Genomic DNA, 27492 nt, shown 5'->3' on the forward strand with positions numbered 1-27492 from the left:
ATGGGCACCACAGGTGACGACATGGCTTCGGTGGAGCAGAACGCCTCCTTGAACCCGCTGTGCTTCGAGTGCGGCCAGCAGCACTGGACGAGGGAGAACCACCTCTACAACTACCAGAACGAAGTGGATGATGACTTGGTCTGCCACATTTGCCTTCAGCCCTTGTTGCAGCCGTTGGACACTCCCTGCGGACACACTTTCTGCTACAAGTGCCTAAGGAACTTTCTGCAGGAGAAGGATTTCTGCCCGTTGGATCGAAAAAGACTCCATTTTAAACTCTGCAAAAAGTCCAGCATTCTTGTTCACAAACTGTTAGACAAGCTATTTGTTTTGTGCCCCTTCTCTTCGGTGTGTCAGGAAGTCATGCAGCGGTGTGACCTGGCGGCACATCTCAAAAACAGGTGAGTGGGGCAGGTGCTTGCATTGCGTGTTCCTTGCACGTTTCGTAGGTCAGTTTGTGTAGCACTAGGAATTGAGGGCAGGAAGGGTAAGAGTGTTGGTGGTGGGGTTTAAATTGGTAATAGAACACCATAGGAAATGATCAGTCTGTAACTGGGCATAGCTGGAGCACTGGATCATCTTTTGGGCATTGCGCTTCAAGAATAGTGAGGCGCAATTCAGGAGGGTCATGGGCAGAACAATATCATTCGTTACAGAGGTCTTGACAACATGATTTAGCAGAAAAAGTTAAAGAAAACGGTCTTGTTTGTCATATGGGGACAAAAGGCTGAAGGAAGGGAAAAGAGATGTGCAAACCACATCTGCAAAGAGGAAGGAAATAATGCAATAGGAACAAAGGAGATTTAGTTCAAATTTTAAGAAAAAAAGCTTTAGAATGATCCGGCACTAGTGTAGGTTGCTTGGGGGTGGGGTGGGGTGGTTGTGTATTCCCCACTTTAAGAAGTGTTTCCAAACATATTAAACCAGACTTTGTCAGGAACAGTTGTGGCAGAATTGATTCTTTGAGTTAGGCAGATGAACAGGCTATCTCTGGAGACTCCTTCAAGACCTATTTTTCTGCATGTTAAAAAAAAAATCTGTTTACTGAACAGGTTGATAGTATGTCGTGTGAGCATGCCGTACTTTCTAGGATTGTTTGTTTGTTTTGATTGCTTATAGAACACTTCCAACACCCTGCTAATTTGGTAGAAACTCATGACTTCACACCAGTAGGATGTTTTGGTGCAGCTGTTGTGAGTGATTTTTTTGTGAGAGAGATACATTCTGAAATTACCTGCACCTAAATGTTTAGGACCTTATTTTGAACTGTTAATAATTTTAAAGTTCTTCTGCTTTATGCCATCCTACGCTAAATATTTAAATATTGAAAAGAGGCCATGATAGAAAGAGGGAAATAAGATTATTATAAGGTTGGACCAGATGATTCTTGAGGTCCCTTCCAACCTGGTATTCTCTGATTCTATGATTCTCAAATTCTGGTAGAATAACACTTCATATTGTGCAGACTAATGCACTTTTGTTCTTCCAGCAAAGGAATTGCCTCCATACATGTGTGTTCTGCCATGCTACATGAAGGTGTTTTATTCTTCTCTGTAAGGAAAATCCTTTTTTCTGATGGAAAAATGTTAATCTTATTTTGAGGGGTACATTTGACTTCTTTTGTTTCCTCTATAGAGTGGAGTATATTTTCAGTAAATAAACAGAATTCTGTTAGTTATTAGTTATTTCATTACATGAGTCATGAACAAGAACTTGGACATACCATTTATGTTAAAGCTAAAATATGGTGGAATTAATGAGTCAGGGCTAAAAAAAAAATAATGCATATCCATACCAACTAACTTAAAACTGTTTAGGGATTTATGAAATTATAAGAAGAGTATAGTTAAGGATTACATAAAGAAGGAAATTATGTATTCAAAGGCGATGCATCTGACATCAAAAGGATCCAGTTAGGTGAATTGCATCTGCCTCCAGAAAATATTCCCTGTGCACAACTCAGTGCTATTTGAAGACCTATGTTCATTTCACAGAGAAAGGTTTCAGAAAAGTATGTAACTGTCCTTGCAAAAAACATTAAACCCAGAAGAATAAGCATTGCACGTAGCAATCGTACATAGACAAAAGGCACTAGGAAAATACAATTCAATATTTGAGTATTTTTGTCAGCAGCATTTGTAAAAACAAGCATATTATCTGGTGAAAATGGATGGTAGGAGTACTAACTCCTCTGGTCTCCTCAGTCACCAGCTGACATGAGATCTTTTCATTTCCATAGCTTAATCATGGGCTTTGTTCTCACCTGCATTGCTTTCATTCATTTTGATACTATTTTCTCCTCTCCTCTCCTCTCCTCTCCTCTCCTCTCCTCTCCTCTCCTCTCCTCTCCTCTCCTCTCCTCTCTATTCTTTTCTTTTTAAATTTCTCCACAGTTTCCATGTTAGCTTAGGTTCTTGCTTGTTTCATCCAGGCGAGTCATTTCTAACGTATATGATGGCTCAGGGGTGATGAGGCCGCCTAACTGTTCGTTCAATTTATAACCTTCATATTGAACAGATTTGATTTTAATAAAAAGCAACATGTTAGCAAGATTCCTGCTTCATATTTGGTTCATCCTCTGGTTTCCCACTGTCATGTCCCTCACCTTTCCAGTCAATTTTCCTTGGTTGACATCAGTTTGAGTGATATTAGGGCTGTTTACAACAAGGCCACGTAATTTATTTGTACATGGAACACTATGAATGCTCACTTTAGGTATACATGAAATATTCATTTACTTAATGCACAAGGTTATTATGAAATCCAAGTGAACTGAGTCACTAGCTTTCCCTGTCTGGCGGCTGCAAAAAAACCTTCAGCTGCAGAAAGCTGCTCATCTTCAATTCCGTCTGTTGTCTTGGGATGCTGATACGCATTTTGAGTATATGGTGATTTACAGTTTTCAATTAAGTTTATTTGCAAACATTTGAACATCTGTAAATTATCACTGCTGACATAAACGATGCCTGTAACTCCATAGCTTGAATTTGATTTTAAATGGATTAGTGAATCCAGTAAAATTCTACTGCTGATGATTAAATGTAGGAAAGAAATATAAAATTCAGTATAATTTTCAGCATAGATTAATATAAACCAGTTTCAACAAGCCCTTCTATGAGCTAGTTTGTATTTCTAAGAAGTGCAATATGGTTGGTTAGTTTTCATTGTCTAAAAACATTCACACTCAGGTTTTCCAGTGTTGTAATCAGCACCATTTGAGCATAAAAGCTCGAAGAAAATGTCATCGTATCCAGCAGGCACCTCGGAGTGTGAGGTTGCTTCAAGCTGCTCCAGCAAAGAGACGAGAGGCACAAGACACAAACTTGATTACTTCATGGTGACTAATTGCATTCCATGATACCTCTTCGCAGAAAGAAAATATTCTTGATTTATCAGTCTTTCACATTCACTTGGGAACTGTGGTTTTCAAAGTTAAACACAATGCATATAATCTGATGTAAAGAAAAAGAATATATGTGCACTGTTTTTCCTAGTCACTTGGTATAGAAAAATTTTAATAGGTGCCAATTTCACTTCTAAATATCAAAGGTAAATTTATCAGAAGAAAAGCCGACAAAAAATATTGAAATTTTTTGTGTATGATTTTAATTAATTTAGTTCTTACAGATTATTCAGGCCTGAATAATCTGTATTGTACAAAAACATACTCTGAAATTTGTACAACTTTTTAGTGAGAGGGTTAGCTGTTGAGTTCATGTATTGCTTTTGCATTGGGCTTCAGTTTTTGCTTCCTATATTCTCCCATGGGGGTTTAAGTTATCATTTTGGATTTTTCCAAGTGTTCTGGCACTGAGGCTGACATTCAAGGCAATTTTATGTCAAGTTAAGTTTGGACTTTTTATAGGATTGTATTTTCTGGAATTGAAGAAATTATTGAGCTATTCACTGTGTGTCTGTCAGCATGCTTAATATATGGATGTAGACTAACATGATCCACAGGAAAATTAGTTGTATAAATACAGATTTTTATCATTCAAACACTTGGCAATCCTGCTTATTTTGGTGTTTCCAATAGTGCTGCTGGGTCCTGTTCTTCCCCTATGGCCTCATGTTGGCTGCAAGCACTGTCCTACCCTGCTTGTTGTAGCACCAGGAGAAATGAAGAGGATCTGTAGAATTTACCCTTCTCTTGGCAGGTCTTTTCTTACAGCCGAGCAATGGATAGACAGCAGATTCAGAGTTTCTCCATGCCCTGTGTACTCCTTCCCTTGCTGGAAAGGTGAAGGATCTTTCTGTGGTGGGTCTTTGCTCCGAAGCCTCTTGGTTGGATCCCCAGATCATTTGGTATGGGAGGGAAATGTGCAACAAAACCATTCTTTCATTTTTTTTTTTTATCTTTTTCCTGAGCATTCTCAGATTCCCAAATCAAGATAAGTCCTAGTGCCCCATTTTCTTTTTTCTTTTTTAATTTTTTTTTCCCAAAAGGAAAAACAAGTTTCAAACACTTAACTTCCCAAAGCAGCACCATGTTTTATTCTGAATCGCAGCTGTTAATCTTGCCAGAATTACTGTTTAAGGTCACTTTGCTGGCAATAGCAAAGGCATTTGAGTTGCTTCTCTGCAGTCTTTGCTTAGATTCAGCTCTTACTTGGAAAACGATTTAGTGCAACTGGTTTGAGGCTATTTGGTGTGTTTGCTTTTATCAAACCTCTAGACTGGGCAGAAGCTGATGGCATAAATTACAATGAAATCTTTATTTTCAGTAGTCAGTGAGCAGATCTGTTTTTTGAGCCCCTACTGTTATTCCATGGAACACGCTGTAAACTACATCTTAATTTTGTATGAAAGCTCTTTCTATCTGCAGAGAGAGATTGCTGCCAGTGTTCAAGAAGTCAGCTTTTAAATAAGAAACACAGCAGCTTTGGCTGAAAAGAAAAAAAAGGTAAACTTTTCTTCTGTCTGAGGTGAATCAAGAGCAGTTGGAGGTAAAAGCTACACTTTGTCACCATCCAGAATTAAGCAAAAGCTGGTGCTGAAGGAAGGAGAGGAGGGAGTCAATCCATATAAGCACAGGCTCTTTTTACATCCCAAGAACAACTGCCCTTTGAGTTTCCTGATAAATAACATCGCTCAGTTGTTTTAGCTGGTTGTTTCAGTATCTCTACCATTGGACGCTTTGATCCATGAAAGAAATTAAATAATTCCTGGAAATTCTAAAAAACATGCCCACCTTTCTTCTCGCTCCTAGCCAAGATACTCTGGCTTTGCAGGTAGATATGAAATGCTGTTCCTGTAAGACACATTTCAATCTCATTTCAGCCCTTATTTATGCATTTTGTTGTGTGAGAATAGGTTCCTGTACCCATAAAAACAATCTTCAATGCTAGTTTTGATCCCAAGGTGCCCATCTGTGTACATAACTTGTTACAAGATTTAGTCCAAAATGCTCTTTATCCCAGACATCGGGCAAAATTAGTATTAGTGAAAGTGTGTACCTTTAGATATTTATTGGTGCATGTTAACTGTTACAGTTGTCGTATGGTTTTGCTGTTTGTGAATAATACATTCCAACTGACAATAAAAATCTTTTTATGTTGCAAGTGTAAATGGAAAATTTCCTTACAGGTGTACTGGAATACCAATACTGAGTTTTACTGCTTGGTAGGTGGCAGATCGTGTTTAAAGACTGAGGAACTGCCAACCCATGCACTAAGGTCTCCACCAGACAACTACTTTCCTGGCAATGCAGTACCACTATACTGGGCTGAAAGTAATAGTCTGTTACAATTACTGGTGAATTTGAGGAAGAATATATATATATTGGTTTGGTTTGGTTTGGTTGGGGTTTTTTGTTTTGTATCTGTTCATTTATTTATTTATTGTGGGGTTTTTTGTTTGGTTTTGGGGTTTTTTTTGTGTTTTATGGGGTTTTTGTTTTGGTTGGTTGGGTTTTGGTTTGGTTTTGGTTTGGTGGTGGTGGTGTTTTTACCTTTTTTGCTTTGTAGAGTTGGAATAGGTGTGCTCAGGAGGTTGTTTACATTTCCTGATATTAGCCTTTGAAATGATAATTAAATATCACTGGCAAAAATAAACTTCAAATCTATTTATATTTCACATGATGACTTTCATCAGGTCCCTGGTAATGCTGGGGGAATGTGCTCTGTGGGGGAAGACTTGTCTATGGTTTGGAAGGCTTTGACAGAAATAGGAGAGTTCTGAGAGTGATTTTTTTGTTCTGTCCTGGTTTTGTATAGCTTAAAAAATAATACATTTCCAAGGTGTGCTTTACCATCTACACCAGCTCCTTGGGGATCCATGGCTCATGTGAATTGGCTGCATAAGAGTCGAGAGCACAGTGTTTTGGTAGAAGATAGCAAAAGAACCATCTGGTTCACAAGTAGTCCAGTGAGGCTGGACTCTGCAGCTCAGACTCAGTGGGATTGAAGCGTGGTCTTCTCACAGTGTCAATTTTGAGTGATTCATTCACCTTTCTGCTGAAAATCGCACCTTCTAGCAGAGCAGTGAAGGGACAGCAAGGACATGCAGCTTGGGGTGGCTTTGTCCTCAACTCTGGCAGGTCGTTGTGGGACAGCACATCTGTCAGAGCTTCCAGCAGACGAGATGTTTCCTCTGCAGGAACATTTACTCCTTGCTGTATTGCTGCAGAAGTGAGTGATGTTGGAGATTAATCCTTTGTTTTCCTGTTGTCAGTGCTAAGATTTGGGGGATTGTGGGGCTAACCTATCAAGTTAAAGTATTTTAGAAATTTTGAGGAAAGGGATTGCATCTTTCCTTTTCTTGGCCTTTTGGGATTCTTTTTTTGAGGTTGACATTGTGAAATGGTGAACAATAAAAGCTTCCTGCCAAGTTTCACCTGTACCTGTGGGTCTCTGGCCACCCGAAGAAATTGAAACCAGCCAGGTTTCTTAGCTGATCAGTCCCACCATGCCAATGATTTTATGTAGTAAATATTACCTGACCAAAACCAAGAATTAGGGTTATATTCCTTCATTAAAATCAGAGAAACGTTTTCACAAAGCAAAACCTTTCAAATAATTTTCCTCTTTCATGGTTGTGCTTTCTTAACTTTGTAGAACAGCATGACCAGTAGTCTCCTTGGGGAATGCCCCAAGAAATGGTTACTTAAATGTGTAATTTCATAACATGAACCATCTTCAATTTATGTATTTAAGTGTATTTCGCAGCACATTTGGGTTACCAAATGCCATTCTTCTAAACCTATATGTCATTATATAGAAAGATATATATGACTTCATGTATGTATAACACTGCTGGGGGTCACAAAAGCTGTACAGGTATTTTTATCAACATACTTCAGAGCTGAATTGCTTTGTTAATATTTCTTCAAAATCCCTCATTCTGAAACGATCTAATCATCTAATTATCAAATCCCCTTCACAGAATGTCAGAACAGAATTGTGATTCTTAAAATGTTCTGGTTTAACAAGTTAGGACATGATTCGACTTTTGCTCTGCTAACACATTTATTCTCCTGTTGCAAAAAGAAAGCATTTTTTTCTTTTGTTTTAACAACTCGTTAAGTTCTCAAACAAGGAGTCTTTTCAAGAACATAGCTGCTTTTTCCTTGCGCTGCTACAGTATGAGCATCTTTAGGTGGTCAGCAGCTCCAGAAGCAGAAACTTTAAAGATATCAGATACTGAAAGAAGTGGAATATCAGATGCTGGCAAAACTGTCACATGGGCAGATATAAGATTGATATCCACATCCAATTATCTACATGTAAATGTAAGACCATTTGATAAATGAAGACTGACCATGAGTTTGCAACATCGCAACCCTTCTTTGCAATAAACTGTTGTAGGATTTTAAACATAAGCAAAAAAACCCACACTGCACTAGGAATAATGGGAACTCTCAAAAATTTGTTTACACTGAAAAGTGCAAAATGCTGATGGAGTGTTGTTACATGAGGGAAAGGAAAAAACTGCACCTCCTGTGTGAAGTCAGGAATTAAAAAGTGGAGACAGGAGGAGTATAAATCACCATCTATTGATTCAAGAGGAGATGATGAGCAGATCTGTTACTTTTGCTAAACTTTTCATACAAACTTTAGACAAGCATTTTTTTTCCAGTACTTTAACACTTAGGTTGCAATATAGGTAAAAGGTTCATATCTTTCTTTCCCCCCCGAAATGATCCCAGGAAAATACAATGCTTCCTTTTCTCTTGGCTTACTAAGGTGAAAGGAGATTGCTTCGGGGGGCTCCAGATATGTCTTTGAATGGGGTGCCTCTTCTCTGGAGTTTTATGCAAGACTTGTTTAATCTTCTCAGCAAAGTTATCTTCCAGAAACTGGAGTGCACATAACAGTCCACATTCACAAGGTGTTACTGCACATGTTGTTCATGGCCGGAAAACTATGTAGTAAAAATTTTGTGAAGAAGGCAGTATTGTTTTGGAATTCTGTCCACTCAACCATTTTGGCCTTAAAATCCGATGTGTTTAATATTTTTTATGATTAGTTTAAAGCTGTGGCTTTGAAGAAGACTGATTTAATTTGATGGAGTACCTAGGCATTTTGTGCTACAATCATTACTGCAAGCTTGAAGTGCAGTATAAACCTTGTCTTCACAGGTGTCCTGGGGCTTCTCATCGAAGGGTCGCTCTGGAGAGAAGGAAAACGAGTAAACTGCAAGCAGAAGTGGAGGGCGAGAGCGGTCCTGGTGGGACGGAGCAGCCTGGCAGTTTGTCTCCGGACGCGGATCAGGGAATTGTGCCAGCCGAGCAGAGCTTCACCTCGCCCGCCCTTCCAGCCTGGACAGACGAGCCCGGCATCGATAACTCGCCTTTTGAGGAGAACACAGTAGCAGATAGTATGTCATCGCTTGTCTTCTCAAGTCTCTTTTGTCAGATGTGAAAATATTTGTGGTGTCAGAGCTTGTCTGTTGCCGACCATGAACCTGCCTCTTCATTTTCTGCTCTTTTCTCATGCAACTCCTGGAGGAATATTAGTGGGTTTCAGTTTTGTTGCAAGTATACAACTGGGATACGGTCACTGTTAGGAAGGAAAGAAGTATCTTGCAGTATGTGCTGGATATCGTGGTGCTATATCATCATGTATCATCATGGTGCAGAAGTTCACGTTAATCTAGTAGTAGTACTGTTCTTGCAGTGATTCGGAAGGAGCATATTTTCTGTAAAATTACAAAGGTTGTTTTCTAAGATGAGATTTCTTTTCCCCTGTTTCCCCTTCCCCTCCTGCCCGGATCAGCAGCCTTCCCACACACGGAGAGCTGTCCTGCTCAAGCGAAAAGGCAGCTGAATAGCTCCTGCATCCATCTGCACCGAACAAGCAGTAACGTCTCTAGCATCTGGGATTTTAGAGAGGAAGCACTGAGCCTTACTGCAGAGGAAGGTGGTCCTGTCCCCTTCCTTCTCCTCTGTATTTGCCATCCTTTAGCATCCCCCTTTTTCCTCTTCAGTTGCCTCCATGTTTGCTTCAGAAATGGGCTCCTTCTCTTGAGCTGGTAACTCAGTGGCAGCTCCTAGTGCAGTTGTGAGACCAGCTGACGAAGAGGCATGACCATGTCATGCTGCGTGGGGTAAGCCCCAAACAAATTGTTGTTGTTGTCATCAAACGTGAATATCCAGTGACCAAATTGGAAATGAAGTGTATGGAATTTACTATAAAGGACAAGATCCAAAGGATTCAGAGTGTCATTTTCTGATCCAAATGACCCCATTTCATGAAGCATGGATGCTACTAAGTTGTTAGAAAGCTGTTTCTAACAAGCTGGGTGTTCCAGCAAGTAGTGGAACTAAGCCAATTGCACTTGTTTAGTTTGTTTTTAAGCCATTGTCGTGTGGCCTGTTTACATTGTAATTTGGTGATTTGCTTTACTGAATGAGGTATAAAGGATGTTAACCATCTTTCTTTTTAAAAAATTATCGGCAGCAAATCAACAGCCACCTACCCTGCCTGAAGGAGAGATCACTACTATTGAAATTCATCGGTCTAATCCTTATATCGAATTAGGAATTAGCATAGTGGGTGGCAATGAAACACCTTTGATCAACATTGTCATTCAAGAGGTCTATCGAGATGGGATCATTGCCAGAGATGGAAGACTTCTTGCTGGAGACCAAATACTCCAAGTATGGAACCTCATTACGTATTCTGTCCGCTTGTTTTCCATTCGCTCCTTGCAGAACTGCTTGTTAAATGAGATGGGAGGTTTTCCTTGTTGGACTATATTGTGTAAATGTTAGCTTTGCAATTATCAGTTGGAAGGCAAATTAATATTCAGAGCAGAGCCTGTTGTTCTAGCATTTATGGCTATCATGCTTTATATTGTTGGTGGGATCAGCCTTCTAGAATTATTTTTCCTCTTAGCATCTCTTACGAGTTTTTAAAACATGGGTTTATTTTTCTGTTTTTAAATGTCCTGAGACTTGTTCTTCATTTCAACTTTATGCATGCTTTCTGAAGGAGCCCAAGATTGCTTCTGGATAACAAGTTAGCATAATTTGTCCTATGTAAAAAGCAATGTGTGGATCGTAAGGTTGACATCATCTAAACAGCTATTTTAATCTGGCTTCACTGTCATCTTCCGTAGCCCAGGCAGCCAACCTGCATATTTCAGTATGTGTAGGAGTCGATATTTTTCACTGACATGGTTTGAAACAAGGTGCTCTAAGTATTTTTCCAAAAAATAGACAAAATTAAAGTTGGTTATGATAGTGTGCATTTTTTTTTAAGTAGTTACCCACAGGCAGTGTAAAAAGATCAAATTATTTTAATTTTTGAGTTTTAATTTTATATTAGGGGAAGGGACTCTTAAGAATGGACATAAACAAGATGTTCCTCCGTCTTTTTCTTCTATTTTTAATCATTCCACCTGAAACAAATATATTACCATAATTTCAAAATTACTTCAGTAGCAATGTTGGCTTTTGATTTGTGAGCCTGAGATCTGCCTTTCAGTAGTATCAGCCCTTTTCATTTCACTTTTTTGAAATCAAGCTGATAGAAGTAGATTTAAATACTGTAGTTACCCTTGGAATTAAATCAATTTGCACTTCAGAAAATAAAGTCCCTTTTGAGAAATGTGTCTTTTTCCTCTCTTGGAGTGTTAGCATAGTGGCTGGCCAAGAAAGTGACCCAAGAGGTTTCCAAAATGTTGCCTTTTTAACAAGCAGAGGCAGACACTGATTGAATGCTGCCTAATTTGTTTCAATACTCAAGGGCTCTCCTTGGTTGCCAGAATAGGGAGCTTGAGCTCCAGCGGAGCTTTGGAAATTCTTGCTGTTTGGGCAGATGTCAATTATAGTTTGCAAAGCTGTAAGTAGCAATAAATTGACTATAAATAGGATTTATAAGCTGCAGTGAGTCTCCCCTATCAACGTGCTGGCACATGCTGGGGGGATGTCCATCAGAGTCACCCTGTGGCGCTGAGGGAGAGGTACAGGAGCTAAAAGCCAAACATTTTGGAAGATCTCGATTGCTTTGAATTTACCTGCGCAGATGCTGACCTGTTGTATTAAAATGACCAGGCTTGGTCTCCACAAGCTGTGATGAAGTGCAGAGTTGGATGCAGCCCAGTGTGCACACTTCACACAAATGTTCTGAGAACATTTTCAAAGGCTTTTATGAGCAGTAAAGGACTAAAAGAAAGCCAGAAAGGACTGTGAGGTGAAACAGCATTTTCTTGCCCAGTCAAACAAGAATATTACCCTTTTAAAATCTGAGGGAACAGCATTCAGTAACAGCTACATGTTAGTAAAAGCATATGTTGTCTGCGAGGTGTAGGTGGATGCCTAACATTAAGTGCTCTACAAATGGCCCCTTTTTTGTGCTGGACTCTGACTGTAATTCATGTAAAACGTGTACTAATGAGAATCTCTTTCCCCAAGAAATGCTAGGGGTGTTCTGTTCTGAAATTGTGAGCTGCCTTGTAAGAAGAAGAATTACATTTTATTGCATATATTCTTCCATGCCCTTTGAATGCTTCCATATTTTATGTATTTACTTTAGCTAGCGACAGCTAAAAATAAAACTAGATTTAATTTAAGGGCTCTGACAGATGAGCCCTAGTGGGTTTTGCTGGTGGCAGCTCTAAATGTTATTTCTTCTAGCTCTGCCTCCTTTCCCTCTGCCCAGGGTTACAGCCTGTCTTGGGGCAGTAGAGAACCAGGGCCACCTCCTGCTTCGCTGCTGGAGCGGGAGGCTCTCACAGGAGTGTGGCGGACGCAGCCACCCCTTTGCCGTGCTAAAACCACCACAGCCAAATTGCTTGGCATTGACCTCTCAAAGCCCTTCAACTCAGATGCGTGATGTAAATGTGGCAGCTGTTGTACATAGGCTTCTAGGTCACTTCTCTTCCTATTTTTTTTTTTTTTTTTTAAGTGTTACTATTGCTATTACAGAATCATGGATTGTTAGGGTTGGAAGGGACCTCTGGAGATCATCGAGTCCAACCCACCTGCTAAAGCAGGTACATCAGAGCAGATTGCACAGGAATGTGTGCAGGTGAGTTTTGAATGCCTCCAGAGAAGGAGACTCCACAACCTCTCTGGGCAGCCTGTTCCAGTGCTCTGGCACTCTGAAAGTAAAGAAGTTTCTCATATTCAGATGGAACCTCCTATGCTTTAGTCAGTGCCCTTTGCCCCTCATCCTGTTGTTGGGCACCACTGAAAGGACTCTGGTGCCATCCTCTTGACATCCACCCTTGAGATATTTATAAATATTTAGATGGTGGGAAGCTGCAAGTTTATGGTTTTACTTACTCAGGTTGCAATGGGGAGCATTTAAAGGCTTAGGTGGGGCAGGTCGTTATAGTCCATTTGGTGTTGGTCTCTATCTGCTAAAGTTATGGGACAGGGGTTCCTCCATCAGGGCACAATAGTACATGGGAAGGATGAAGTTTTGTGGTTAGCTTTGAACTCCTTACAGAACAAGGAAAATACAGCTTTTGTGCTGTTTTTTTGTGGTGCCCCTGTTTTCTCCCAAATCTCATTGCACTGTCAATTTTTGTCTTTATAGTGCAAGTGACTGAAGATTACTGATCTTTGCATCAGTGGGCCACATAACAAACACAGTTCTTGTCTGTAGGGAGGGAAAGTTTAATCTGTTTTTCATTTACAACTGAATTTTGAGCGATAGAGGTCATAAGTCTGAAACTCTGACCTAGGTGAAGTCGGTGGACAATCTCCTAAGTTCATGCTAAGATTTGAGAACTAGTACAACCACCTTTTTCTACTGTCTTAAGGAACAAATTTCATTATTCTGGATTTCAGGGGTTTTTTTAACTTTCGACATCATGAAAGTACTACATGTTGTTAGATGTAAGCTTTTTTTCAGAGATTTGGATATATTCTTTTTATAGCTATTATTTTATAGTTTTAAGTGATCCTGAGCTTAACACTGAAATCACATGCAAATTTCTTGTTCTGGAGAACAAACAGTGTAAAGATGTAAAGAAGACAAGTGTTAGGAGACCAGGAAAACAAAAACCCTGGATGATGATGAGAGAGGGTGTTCACCATTAGAGAGATGATGTCACCTTTGTGGGAAAAGGCCACAAGTTGTGCCAGCGGACTTTTATATTGGATATTATGAAAAATTCACTCACGAAAAGGGTTGTGAAGCACTGGAACAGGCTGCCCAGGGAAGTGGTTGAGTCACCATCCCTGGAGGTATTCAAAAGACATATAGATGTGGCAATGAGCGACATGACTGAGAGGTGGACTTGACGGTGTTCGGTTAATAGTTGGACTTGATATGATCATAAGAGGCTTTTCCAACCTCAAAATGGATTTGTAGATTGAGCAGCCCAAGTGTGTTTCTAGGAGAGGGTGGAAGGAGGAGAGAGGAAGGCTGGTAGGGTCAGATATGTAGGTTGCTCCAAGGTCAGTTTTGCAGTGAGCTCTGAACTGAGTTTCAAAAGGACTTTATTTCCATAACCAGGAACAATTAAACATGTGAAAATATCATTTTGTTTTTGTTGTTTTGCAGGTCAATAGCTTTGACATAAGCAACGTTTCTCACAACCACGCTCGAGCTGTGCTTTCCCAGCCGTGCTCGGTGCTGCACCTCACTGTGCTGAGAGAGCGGCGGTTCGGCAGCCGCACGCACACCCACGCGGACGCCACCGGCCCCTTGCGAGAAGACAGCTTCCAGGTCACGCTGCACAAACGCGACTCCAGCGAACAGCTTGGCATTAAACTTGTGCGCAGAACAGACGAGCCGGGAGTTTTTATTCTCGACCTTTTGGAAGGGGGTTTGGCTGCTCAAGATGGCAGGCTCTGCAGCAATGACCGTGTACTCGCAATCAATGGACATGACTTGAAGCACGGGACACCTGAGCTTGCTGCTCAGGTTATACAGGTAATTTGCATTCCTACCCGAGTCCTTAGCTCGGCTTTATTTCTTGGGCAAAGCCTGAGGTAGAGACTATTCCAGACTGAACAGCTTGTGTAACACCTAAAAGCCTACAGTGATGAAATTTGCTGTGATTTATGTTCTGGAAATAATAGTGCAAAACAGGGTCTTGCTTTTTTTGTCCCCAAAACAGGGTTCCGTCACCCTGTGTGCAAAAAAAGAGCTGAATTGTAGCACATAGAGATGAGATATTGTTTATTACAGAGCTGTGCAAGCCTGGATGCTGGAATAAAGCCAGCACACCAGAAAGAAAAATAACAGCCATTATATACAAAATCTTATCACTACATTCACACCCTAAAGAGCCAGTTGGTTATACATTTGCATATTTGTTACATATTGTTTTAGTGTATAATGAGCAACATTCAGCTGAAGGACACTTTAACACATATCTCAAGACTGTTAGATAAAGCAAGACTCAACTAATTGTGAGGTTCCAAAAAGTTTGCACTGCAAGGACAGTATTCTTTGTAGTTTGTGATGATATGTTTTCCAAGTCACCCTTTCTCAAATGAGCAGACTGACCTAAAACTGAAAGGATTCACATATCTTTAGGTTAGCAATTGCCAGCGAGATTTATTCTTTCAAGTTGTAATGACTACAGTTTGGCACCTAACAGATGAACTTCACCTCCACAGCAGTAAAAAGTCTTCTCTGGCATGAAGCCTGAAAATTAGAAGACTACTCATATGAGCAAGGAGAGTACCGTGTAGCCTATTGCTAAGCAGAAAAATAAATGAGGATTATTATTATATTTATGTATGTACTGTAGTTTTAATCTCTCAGTAAGCTTAATAAAAGCGGGCTTTGTTTTGTATTGATTTGCCTGTGCATGGAATTGGGGTTAAAACAGGAAAGTGATTTGTCAGACTTTGTAGAGGCAGCAGGTAGCAGCTGGGAAGAAAAAAATAGATCTTCCATGAATCCCATACACTAAAACTCATTTTCTGAGTGTTTAAGAAAGGGCTATTCCCAATGTCTGGCTCTGCTCTAGGCACAAATGTTACCCAAAGCTTGATGCAGTCTGACATATGACCGTTCCCTGTTCCCACAGGAAAACCTTTACTCCGTGCCTTTCTCCTAGTCTGTAAGGAAACAGCTGCAGCACATCGCTGCGTCCTGCTGACAGGATGTTTGTAATTGCTCTCGTTTTAGGAAAGCTAGAATAGACCTGTAGTACGTTCTTGCAGTCTAGTGCAGTCATCTTTGCTTAACCCAGCACCACCATATAGAGAGCTGCAAAACAAATGAGTAGTAAATATTCATTTCAGGTATCATTTTAACAGCTTCAGTTGCAGTGAAAGGAAAATAACAGTGATCTTGGGAAATGTGAGTTCAGTTTCCCAGTTTTTGGATGCAGTGGTCAGAATTATACACTGGCTAACTTTTATCTATTGAGGTGTATATTTGCAGCAATAGAAAAAATTGCTGTTTCATTTAACATCTGGTATCTGAGTTTCCTGATACTCCCCATACTCCAGAATTTGATGGTCTGCTCACATGTAACATCTTTCTTGGAACTCTTGTTTGGAAACAGCAGAGTTGTTCAGACCTTTTGACCAAAATCTGCAGGCTCTGGAGCCTTCATGTGGGCATTTCTTTCTTTTATTGCCATGTGTCGCAGTTCACACAGGCTGCAAATGGAATTCCATGACTTTTTTTGATGTTTGAAGCTTTCTAATACATTTTTTTAATGTGAGAAGCATCCTTTTGCAAAGGATTTCCAGCTACTACAGATGTAACACCAGGGGAAAAGCAGGAGTGTTAATATCACTTTTTCTGGGGGGAATTGCAGCAAGAAGCCAGTAAGAGACTGTGCAGTCTAAGCAGTTTGTGGCACCTCTGAGGTCTGGAAAAAAGTTCTGCCGTTGTTTTGTTTCATATTTCACCATACATTTTCTTCCCTTTCTGAAAATAATCAATATCCTACCAACTTCAGTACTTTGTTTTCTGTATTCGACAGGCTAGTGGGGAGAGGGTGAATTTGGTCATCTCTAGACCCCTGAAGTCACAGACCGTCAGTATTATCCGAGACACCGGGACTCACAACAGCAACCCACACCAACACCAGTCCCAGCAGCTGTTTCACAGCAGACCCAACTCACATAAGGTTGGTGTTTCTCTTTCTAAGAGTTATAAACACAGTTGTAGTCTTGTTATGCTCTGAGTGTATAGCAAGGCAAGATTTGAAGAAGGCATTATATATTCTTTTCTACTTACTCGTTTTTAAATTTTAAATTGACTTCTAAGTACTCAAATCCTGCATCATGTCTGGAGTGAGAACAAAAGACATGCAACAGCTTTTCAGTATATTTTTTTGATTTGGGGACTGCAGTGAAAGAAGCAGATTCTCTGAGCTGTAGTTGTTAGACCTTGTCTAACACAGTGGCTCGTGTTACTGCTGCATGGGAGAGCTGTCATTCAGTAATGTTATTTTTTTGTTGCTGCTGTGCTGGCTGCAACCAGCAAGGACAAGAGGTGTGGTGCACATCATCCAGCATATAAAGAGCATGTTGGAGGGATGTGTCATCTCCTCAATGAGCCAGCCGTGCTGGCTTCAAGACTGCTGAATTCTGCAGGGTCAAGCAGAGAGGGAAAGGCAGAAAGAAGAGACTTTCATGAAGCTAGTGGCAGATTATCTGGAAGACCTGTAGAAATAAAGCCTGTGCTTGAATGTTCTTGTAGTTAGAAAAATATTACTTGTCAGTGTTGAGAAGTTGATTTTGTGAAATAATTGTCATGCTGACCATGTCAACCAAGCCATCTTTCCTCCTGTCTGCACTGTTGGCGTGTCTGTGTAACATACTTCTGTTGGCAAGTTTTACATATGTTGAAAGTATTTTCTTTTAAAAGCTTGGGTAATTTCAGAAAAGAACAAGGGAGGCTCTAGGAGGCTTCTTTTTTTCTCCCAAGGGACAAAGATGAGGCTCCTGATTAGAGCCACTAATACTTGTCACAATGTTAGGCCATATCAGCACAGTAATTACAGCCCATCTGTATCTGAGCTGGATTGTGTTCATATGGCAGTTTCGAAAGTTGAACTGTTGGCCGAGCTGATCTCCCTCATGTATCAGTCCCATCCCTGGGCTCTTTCAAAATGGGATGTCCCCTCTTACCACAAGCAGACATTTCCCGTGTTTCATACCATTTGTCTTGGCCTGCCTCTCTTTAATCTATAGTTGGCTTAGAAGTCTTGTGGCTTAAAAACTGTTTATATAATTGCATGGCACCAGCCAGTTAGTTCTGAAGACTTAAGAAGAGGCTGTCTTCATAAGCTATGGTATGTATATGTATAGCTAAATGTGAGATTAACACCTACCTGAGAGGAGCAGAGTCAGTCAGAAGGAGAATGTGGCATTGGAAGTCAAAGAAAGCAGTGTTGCCATTTTCCAGGAGAAGGCAGAGGAATAAGTAAGTATTTGTAGTTGGAAGAATCTCCCAGGTTATTTCTTCTGTTGTTTTGCGTTCCTTGCAATTATTCTGTTGATTTAAGATGCTACTACAGGTTTATGTGCTATGGTTTGAATGTGTCACTAAATATCCTGAAGAGGACGGGCTTCAGCAAATAAAATATGCTTTGATTCAGGTTTAGATCCTTTTGATGGGGCAGAACTGAATGTGACCTAAACTTTATGTATCAGGTGTTAGAAAATGAAATGCAGGATCTCTTCTTGCTTCAAGTTTGGGTCTTTGTTGTAATCATTAGAGTCTGCACAAGGCACTCATTACCAGCCTGTAGCATTGATTGACCTTAGTTACTTTGTGCTCTGGGAGACTCTCCATACCAGCTGCAAAAGAAAACATGACGTATAAAGGCTTTGAATGGTCTCTCTTTGTCATCATGAAAACACACGTGTTTTCGTTTCTTAGGAGCTTCTTTGTCGTTCTGGGTCATATTCTACTGACAAATGAGGCAATGCTGTTGTTCACCAAGACATCAAAAGATTTGTTTCTGGTTTGTGCCCACTCTTTTGACCAAATGGTTTTGTAGTGCAGTCCTAAAATGTAGCCTATTCCATTGTAGGATGCTAAGAAAAACTGGAGTGAGATTTCCAAGACGGGCCTTAATAAATTTTCTGTCTATATTTAAGGATCTACATGAGTGGCTTTTATTTTTTCTTTTTCCTGACCTGGAGGAAAATCTAGCTGAAGCCAATTTACTCTACTTAGTCCTTTTAAACCATTCTGTTAATGGTGCCAAAGTACAGCTTTGGGGTGTTTTGTTCTGTGTTTTGTGTTTTGTTCTGGTTTTGGTTTTTTAAGTTTTAACAATGTTGTTTATCCTTGTCAAACAGGATCTCTCCCAGTGTGTTACATGCCAAGAAAAGCACATCACAGTGAAAAAAGAGCCACATGAATCTCTAGGAATGACAGTGGCAGGAGGCAGAGGCAGCAAAAGTGGTGAACTGCCCATCTTTGTGACAAGCGTACAGCCTCATGGGTGTTTGGCAAGAGACGGCAGGATTAAACGAGGTGGGGCTTGGCTTTCCTGGTGGCGTGGCTGGCCTCTGCTGTTTGATGAGCATGTTCTATGGAGTCAGGTGGTGTCAAAAAGTCTTTTCACAGATGTAGGGAAGCGCTGATGGATGTTTTTCTTCATGTTTCAATAATGGAAATACAGTATTTAATATTGCACTTCCACCTTTTCTAGGAAAGGGATGTTTAGAGAATGATATCAGGGGAAGCAGATAAGATCAGGAAATGTGTGGTTAAATTCTTTAAAGCTGACGGTAATCCCCTGAGCTGAGGGCCTGGTGTGATGCTTTGTACTGTAGTGCACTCATCCTGTTTTTGTGTTTAATGTGGTGGGCTGGGTCCCACCTCTGTCCGAGGAATCTCTGCTCCTCGATGTAATATTTGAGCAGCAGAGACGCTCTGATGGCCCACCACAGCTCACCCGTGCCAAGTGTACCCCCAGAGCTACGTCAGTGTTGACCCTGGCTGCCGAATGCTTTCTTATCCCGTGGGACAGCTTGAGTTTGCCAGTTTTCAGGGGTGCTAGAGCACCCATCCATGTTCCTCAGCTTTGCAGATGGGAACCGGGAGGTGGAGGTTGGACTCACTGTAGGTAAAGGCAGCATTTGATGATTAGAACACATTGTGCCATATGTGAAACAAAGACTGCGTATGGGATCTCCGCAATTCAGAGTTCACAGAATTACAGATTATTTTAGGAAAGAAATTTAGGAAAAAAAACCTTCATGGATTGCAAATTTTAAAAGAACAGTGTGGGAGCATCCTCATGTGCTTCTGAGAGAGGGAGATTTACATACACACACCAACGAATGTGCTTTCTTTTTCTGTACTACTATGAAAAACACGCTTGATGGGAGAATCACAATTTCTCTTTCATTGTTTAATATTACAGTAGCCACAACAGTAACTGAAGTCATTTCAAGTTAAACTGCACTTTAACTTTAGCTTTCTCTGGGAGGAAAAAGCTTTTAAAAAATATGTCTCATTCCAAATGGCACCCAGGTGTTCATACTTACGCTTTGGTTTTTCTGGCTTTCATCGGTATTGAGACATTGTGTGAAAGAGGAAATGGTCACTGCTTGGACAGTAAATAACATTCTTGTTTTCATCCTGAGGCTTTTAAAAAATATTGTGAACTAAAATACAAATTGTTGCAAATTTTTACTGGCTTTGACTCTTTCCAGATTATCTTTGGTTACTTTGTATGCTTGTATTTTTCCTTCTGTCATTCTTTCTTCCCTTTTAAAGTTAGGATGGACCTAAGATCCACCACTGGAAATTACTATCTTGTGGCACCTGCAGTAGCTTAGGTAGTTTCTATCTCAAATTTTCAAGGTGATATACCATGAAAGCCCCAACATCCGAGATGTTACGTGAAAACAAGCGATACTGATCCAGCTTAATAGTTCAATACATTGATGTTTCAAACTGGCAGTATGAGGCTTCAGAGCTATTCAGTACCCAGGCTGTTAGTTCAGAATGTCTGAACTCCAGAAAAATACAGGATTAGATGAAACCCTGACACAGGAGGTGCTGTGGGTAAGAATGCCTGACAGACTTCCCTCTTGTGCCTTTGGACAGGTGATGTGCTGCTGAACATCAACGGCATCGATTTGACCAACCTGAGTCACAGCGAGGCGGTGGCCATGCTGAAAGCCAGTGCTGCCTCTTCGGTAGTCGCCCTGAAAGCCCTGGAAGTCCAGATTGTAGAAGAACAGCCCCAGGCTAATGAAGAGCAATTGAGTACCATCAGTGAAAATGAATATGATGCCAGCTGGTCACCATCATGGGTCATGTGGCTGGGACTTCCAAGGTATGGAATTAATTGATAAAGTAAATAGTTACCTGTTTTAAGCGAAGTCTGAGAGAGAGACAAAAGCAGAGACCTTATTGGTTGCATCTCATCTGCCCTTCTTTCTGCCTGACTGACCATCTCAACTGTATTTGGTTGGCAGTGTGCTAAGGAAGAGGCCTGTGAACAGGAGCAATGTTTCCATAGGAAACTGGAAGATAAATAAACTTGGTTTATGGCTTCACAAACCATAGTAACTACTCATGTGGATTCTTCTCATTGAACACAAGACATCTTTTCTATTGCTTAACCATATCATAGCTTCCAGTAGAATACCTAAAACCAGAGAGGTTATTAATAAAAACATGAATTATTTACCCAGTTGTCTTTTTGCTAAGCTGCTACATAAATTTACAAGGCCAAATATATAACTTTAGAATATTGGGTCAGACTTGCCATTCTTATAGACTCCTGACTCAGATCTCTCACACATACACAAGCCTGTAGTTAAATCCTCATATATTATTTTTTTTTCCAAGAACCCACTACCATCTCTGCCAAACACAAAAACTCTCCCAAGATTTGCAGTGAGCGAGCTCCCCTTGAGTAATCTGCAGACTGCTGGACATCACTGTGTTTCATTTTTACTCTGCTGTTTTTCACTCTATTGTGGCTACAGCTATATAATCTCATTCTGGTGTTGCTTGCTAGACAGAAGAGCTCCCAGTACAGCAAAAGTGTTGTTCACTTCAGTCAGGGTGTGCAGGTTAATTCCTCTCCCTCTGATAAAGTTACCGGGCTCAGGTCTGTAGTTTATGCATCAAACCACAAGAACCAGGTGTATTGGTAGCAGAATGCAGATGAAGATAACAGGACCTTGTGTTCCAAAGATTTCACACCTTTTTCTGAGTTTTACAATCAATTAATTTCTCTTCCATTCAAGAATTAATGAGTTATTTAATTTCAATAAACAGCTCTCAGTTTTGGTAAATGTACTTCTTTTCCACACTTGGGCAGTGATTTATTGCTTATATGCTACAGATACCCATGTGTGGCACTTGAAGTTATGCTATGCATTGCGTTGCTGTTCTTTAAAGATGTGTTGTACATCAAGAAAGAAATTGACATCATTTTTACCCAAAAGTTAATTGCAGTGTTGTTTTATTTTAATTGCAGTCAGTGCTAACTTCATTGGCAAAAAACAATTTTCGCTAGGGGAGGTAACATATACCAATACAGTTTGTGAAGGATTATTTAAATTCTGTATATAAATTGGTTAATCATTTATATATTCATTACTTGTGATTCATCACTTCAAAGGTAGAGAAGATGATGCATGGATTTTTAACTCTTTACTTGAAGTGGAAAAAGCCTAAACTGCCTGGGGCTATAAGAGAAACTCACTAGAATTTTGACTTGCATACTAAACACATTGGATATCCATTTTCTACTCACATTCTTGCTACCTGTGAAATCCCTAAAATGCCATCCTATTGCTGTCAGTTTACAGAGTTAACTGCATTTAAGTTATTATTCTAGTACTGCATTATTTCTTTCATAACACTTTTCTGTCTCAAGATTGTGGGGTTTTTGAGTAATCGGTTTGAATATTGCAAGATTAATCTGGGAACAGAATTCTAATCACCATCCCTCCCTTCATCTTCCACGCTTAGCACAGTGGTAATGATGATACAGCAGGTGTTGTACCTACTATAAAAATATCTATATGTGGTATATATGGCTTTTCTCTTGCTATCCTGTGCTTCCATTCCACAGCTGCCTACACAGCTGCCATGATGTAGTCCTGCGGCGGAGCAATTTAGGGAGCTGGGGTTTCAGCATTGTCGGTGGCTACGAGGAGAACCACACGAACCAGCCTTTCTTCATTAAAACGATCGTTCTTGGAACTCCTGCGTACTTTGATGGAAGATTAAAGTAAGCTACAATAACAGTAGTAATAATTATCATCAACACTTTTAAGTAGCTATGCACTGGTGCAACTAAGGGCTTAATGAAATACACTGTAGCATCTTGTGTTGAGGAGGGTCTTGCAGCCCAGTCATGCTTTGCCTTCCTGATGAGTGGTGCAAGGAAGTGCAGGGTGTTTCTGCTGGGGAAGGGGCATCTATCAGGTGCTGGCTCCTCTGCCATCTCCTGTCCTCCCCAGCTGTGGTGCTGGTGTCACCTGCTGTCTCCATCTCCCTGTTGAACTCTTCTTTAGGCTAAGAGACATTGCAAAATGTGTATGTGCAGAACTGGCTAGTTGGTAACATTATTGTCATCATAGAGAACAGCTGAAAAATTAGAACTTCTGTAAAGCAGGGAAAACTGCTTTATCCTTTCATCCTTTCTCCTTCAGAGGAGGGCAACAAAGCTGGTGAAGGGTCTGGAGCACAAGTTCTATGAGAATTGGCTGAGAGAACTGGGGCTGTTTAGCCTGGAGAAAAGGAAGCTGAGGGGAGACCTTATCACTGTCTACAACTGCCTGAAAGGAGGTTGTAGCATGGAGGGTGTTGGTCTCTTCTCCCAAGTAGCAAGTGATAGGACAAGAGGAAATGGCCCCAAGTTGCTCCAGGGGAGGTTTATTAGGGGATTGGATATTAGGAAAAAATTCTTAATGGAAAGGGTTATTAGGCATTGGAACAGGCTGCCCAGGAAAGTGGATGAGTCACCATCCCTGGAGGGGTTTAAAAGACATATAGATTAGGTTCTTAGGGACATAGTTTAGTGGTGGACTTGACAGGTTAGGCTGAATTGATGATCTTAAAGGTTTTTTCCAACCAAAATGATTCTATGAGTCTATATAGCCTTCTGAAGCCACTACTGGAAACTGGTGCTGAAGATGGGCACTGCTACTTTAATGGAAAGGCAAGAAAGCAGATGAAAAAGGTCTCTGAAAATATTGTTAAGGAACCGAGCCCCTGTGCCAGTGCCTTAAGAGTCCATTAGCTGGCAGGAAAGACACTGATAAATGACACAAGCTCAGCAAAGGCCCCTAAGACAGTGGGTGCTGGAGCACTTGGCCATGAGGAGAGGGCATCAGGGGCACCTAACAACCACTGTCAGTACCTACAAGGAGATTATCAAGGACACAGCAGCGCCCAGGCTTTTCACAGTGGTGCAGGGTGAGAGGAGAAGAGACAATGGGCACAAGTTGAACAGAAGAGGTGGAGACTGGTTATAAGGAGAAACTCTTTCCCCGTGAGGACAGTCAGTCTGTGGCACAAGGTGTGTGGCTTCTGCCTTTAGAGGTTTCTGAGACCCAACTGGATAAAGCCCTGAGAGACCTGGTCAGATCTCACAGCTGACCTTGCTTTGAGCAGAAGACCTCCTGAGGTCCCTTCTGGCCTTGAAGATTATATGATTTTACTTACACATTATGTTTGGATGCAGCTCCCAGGTCTAGTATCCATATATGCATCTTAGCCTTATGTAGGATTAGTTCAGAACTAGGACTTAAAATTCCTATTAAAGGTTCTCTTGTTCATAAACTGGGGTTTTTTTGTGAAGATGGCAATAAAAATATGCAACTTGAAGTTTTATGGAATGATTGTTACATGTTGATTTGCTTACAAAATAACTTAAGAAAAAATGTACTTATGCCTAGAGCCTTGACAGTAATTGATTTTTCAGTTCAGTGACTAAATAAATAAATGAAAAAATAGCTTGGCTGAACACAAAATAACTTTTTTTTTGGCCAACTATGAAGCAGTTTGGATCAAGTGAAAGATTTCAGTTCAGGCTGAAGTAAATTATTTCATATTGGGTTCTTAATAAGTATAAGTCTTCACACGAATGGAAATTCAAGCATCGTTCCTAAGAAGGGGGGAAGAGTGGTTGTGGTCACGCTTACCCACTGGTAAGGAATGGAAAAGATGCTCTAGTGTGATATTGTGATGTAGTGTCTCACTGAGAATACAGAAATGAGCCATCAACAAGGGGGAGCTCCTTAGAACCTACACCATGAGTTATCATGGGGCAGGTCTTTTTGAAGCTGTGCTGTTTTGTTCGAATTATCTAAATATTTTGTTAGGCTAGATGGGAAATGAGTAAATAACCTCACAATACAGTAACTAAGACAGTTTTCTACCTTACCTGATCTGTCTGGTGTGATTTTATAGAAGGTGAAATGACTTCTGCAGCAAGGCTGGGTGAGTGACACCCCCATCAGTGAACCATAGCATTGTGGTTTGGGTGCTGGGGCACCTTGGTTCAGGCAGAGAAGGACTTTAGAATGAACGTTTGACTGTTGTTGGTCTCACTGCCTCTTCTTCCTCTGCCCTGCCCTAGTGGAGGGCACCAGGACAGCATCCTTTTGCCATCACTTTTGCTGCCTCCAGTAGCTGGGAGGACCAGATTCAGGAGAAGCCCTGTGTGATCTCCAGACTCATGTGCCACTGCTCTGGGGGATGCCAAATGCACACTCAAGTCACAGAGGAGAGTTGCTTGGAGATGGAGCATGCTCAATATAGGAACAACTTAGGTGCTTTTTTGAAGTTTCTCTTGAGCTTGTAAAAATTGAAACTTAACCCTTTGAGGTCAGTTTTCTCAAGGCCATAAAACAGTACCTTCCCAAATTTTCAGTATCTGCTTCAAAACACATGAGATGCTACAGCTTCTCAGTTGAACCATCTGCTGAGGGAGATTTCAAGCCAAATGGTTACATTTTACAAAAATGTAAGCCATTGAAAACATGGTTCTCTTGGAATGCAGTTGGTAACCATAAGTATCTTTACTTTCACCTCCTACAGTGAAGGCATGTTTGGTGTAAATGTGTTATAATCCACACAAACAAAAATGCTTCTGTCGTGCACATGCTGTCTTGTGATCTCTTGACTCCATTAGATCTTGACACCTCTCTCTTCACATTTCCCTACAGGTCAACTCCTAATGCTGCAGAACTGTTTTTGTATTAGAATTGAAATCGAATGATTTTATAATTTCCTAGATGAGCTTCAGTATTAAAAAAATGCTTTAAATTGAACCCTTTGGGGTTTTTTAGCTACACATCCAGCGTGATAGAAATTTGTCACCGCAGAGGTGAAGTGCTGTTTGTTGGTATGTGCTTGTCACTGCAGAGCAGCAGTCATCATTATTTTTCCTTTTTCTTCTTGTGTTTTTAGGTGTGGTGATATGATTGTTGCTGTAAATGGACTATCCACAGTTGGAATGAGCCATTCTGCACTCGTTCCCATGCTGAAGGAGCAGAGGAACAAAGTGACTTTAACAGTGATTTGCTGGCCTGGAAGCCTCATATAGATTTGTGAATCACTTTTGTTCAAGCAGCTTCTTTTTCTAGATAGCTGGCACAAGGATCTCCTTTGTCTTTTTTTTTTCCTCTGTTGATACAGCTGGTTATAAGCAGGGCCAAAACTGCTGTATTTTCTTTTTTACGGGCCTCTCAGACTCACTCTATGTATCTTTCCATCCTGAAATAGCCATTTCTGTTTGCTATATGCACTGCTGATGCAATTTCAAATATACACGGGCTCACAGAGAAGCTCGCACTCTGATACAGCTGTCATTGAGCTTTCCCCGCAAGGCTTGTAGACTCGGCAGAAGAACTTACTGGTTCTTTGGGTTTCTCTGCACAGTCCTCAAGTTATATGTGATATATAAACCTAATAGCCATGTGCCCATTCTTCCCTGCGCAGAGAACATGTGTCAGTACCACCATGACACATCTATCTGCTGCTATGAATCAAAATCCGTTTCCAAAGGTACGTCTCTTCGTTTTGTAAACCTTTCCATTATTGATTCACTATTTCAGACTGATCCAAGAAATCCATGTTACTCCTCAGAAATTACTTGGTCCCCCAGATTTTTCTTGCAAGGTGTCAGCGTTCATAGAAAAGTAGGAGAAAAGCCTGAAATTACTGGAATTTTTATAAAGTGCAATAATTGGACTCTTTGTTAGGAAACTTTAATATATTTCAGAGTTTTTATCCTATAATGACAAGAAATATAGAAGTAATTACTGGTGCAACGCTGGCAAGGATACACATGCTGAGATCACCTTGAGTGAATGGCTTGCAGTATTAGACTTGACTTTACAAATGAATGTTTTGCTATGTCAGAGAATTTTGATGAACATTTTTATGAAGATCATTTTTACCGTTTCTATTGTAGTTGTCAGCTGTCTTTATTCACATGTGGCAACAACACTTTGACTTGTACTTTCTAAATGAGGGAATGAGTTCCAGGAAAAAAAGCAAGCTATTAAGAAACCATACGTTATGGTTTACAGGTGGGCAGGCTTGAAGAGAGGCTCATTGAATTTGAGTCCAACTGCAAAGTAAGCTGCAAAGTTCAACTCTTATTTTGTCACCTCATGACAAATGTGCAAATGCCCTAATATCAAATGCTGAAACGCGCTCTCTTGTATTTCAGGATTTTTTGTTTCCTTTAGGGAGCACCTGCTATTAAGTTGTCAGTGAGAGTAACACTATTTATCTTGGATTGTATTTAGTATTTTTACAAACCAACCTGTAACTTCTAGACTTTTGCCTTTCCATGGTATTTGCAGGCTAAGCACCCATTTGATTAAGGAAAGAGGGGTGGAGCCCAGAAAGAAATGTGCTGACCTGGAGCAAACCCTGTGTGCTGTCAGTGTTCTCTGTGTTTGGAAATGAGCTTCATTTATAACCAGGTTCCCAACCTGAACTGATTTTATGAATGACCTCTATATTGTATTACTAATTACCAGAGAATGTATTTGAGAATCACAGTATATTTCAATTGTGAAGCATGAACTTCGTTTTCAAACTTAGCTGGTATAATATCGGGGCATATTATCGCATGTCATTAATTCCAGTAGCTTTGTTTTCAAAACAAATAAAG

At 40.5% G+C, this 27492-nt stretch overlaps 1 protein-coding gene across 1 annotated transcript; it reads left to right on the forward strand.

The window, feature by feature from the left end:
* On the forward strand, positions 1–26106 carry LNX2 (ligand of numb-protein X 2; the record flags this gene model as incomplete). Its single annotated transcript, XM_080354766.1, has 9 exons — positions 1–401; positions 8579–8817; positions 9900–10099; positions 13959–14330; positions 16348–16494; positions 18680–18857; positions 20442–20673; positions 22429–22587; positions 25776–26106. 9 exons carry the CDS (start codon positions 1–3, stop codon positions 25909–25911), a joined length of 2064 nt encoding a protein of 687 aa, XP_080210892.1. The 3' UTR covers positions 25912–26106.
* Between the last annotated feature and the right edge of the window lie 1386 nt (positions 26107–27492).

The sequence above is a fragment of the Nesoenas mayeri genome (genome assembly GCF_963082525.1).
Source record: "Nesoenas mayeri genome assembly, chromosome: 1".
Taxonomy (NCBI): domain Eukaryota; kingdom Metazoa; phylum Chordata; class Aves; order Columbiformes; family Columbidae; genus Nesoenas; species Nesoenas mayeri.